Raw genomic sequence first — 361 nt, forward strand, 5'->3', positions numbered from 1 at the left:
CAGCCCCCACCTCCTCCAGGAAGCCCCTGACCTCCCTGGGCCCCCAGGGCTGCTGCCGGAGGGGGCCGCCCTGGGCGGGGAGGTGAGCCCCCCACCACGGGGACTCTCTGCCTCTGGAGTGCTCGCGGGAGAGGTCGTGGAGGTCACTGAGGTCACAGGAATAGTGGGGGTCCTGGAGGTCACTGTGGCATTAGGTTCTCGGGACTCCGTGTGGTTCTAAGAGGAGCCGAGAGCTGTGACAGCATTCATGTGGGACCGGCCCCCCAACACTCAGGCCCTGCCCTGGGCCTCAGGTACTTGGGCCCTCAGACCTTGGAGTGGGGACTGGGCGCCACGGGCACCCTGAGGGTCCAACAAGCCC

General features: G+C 67.9%; 1 protein-coding gene across 1 annotated transcript in view; it reads right to left on the bottom strand.

Moving 5' to 3' along the window:
• The window catches only part of HGFAC (HGF activator), a 7,799-nt gene that overhangs the window by 6,763 nt on the left and 675 nt on the right, over window positions 1-361 (bottom strand). The window contains exon 2 of the mRNA XM_014533451.1: window positions 25-216. Within this exon, the coding sequence (XP_014388937.1) occupies window positions 25-216 (192 nt within the window). The remainder of the gene's footprint in view (window positions 1-24; window positions 217-361) is intronic.

The sequence above is a fragment of the Myotis brandtii genome, unplaced genomic scaffold, assembly GCF_000412655.1.
Source record: "Myotis brandtii unplaced genomic scaffold, ASM41265v1 scaffold986, whole genome shotgun sequence".
NCBI lineage: Eukaryota > Metazoa > Chordata > Mammalia > Chiroptera > Vespertilionidae > Myotis > Myotis brandtii.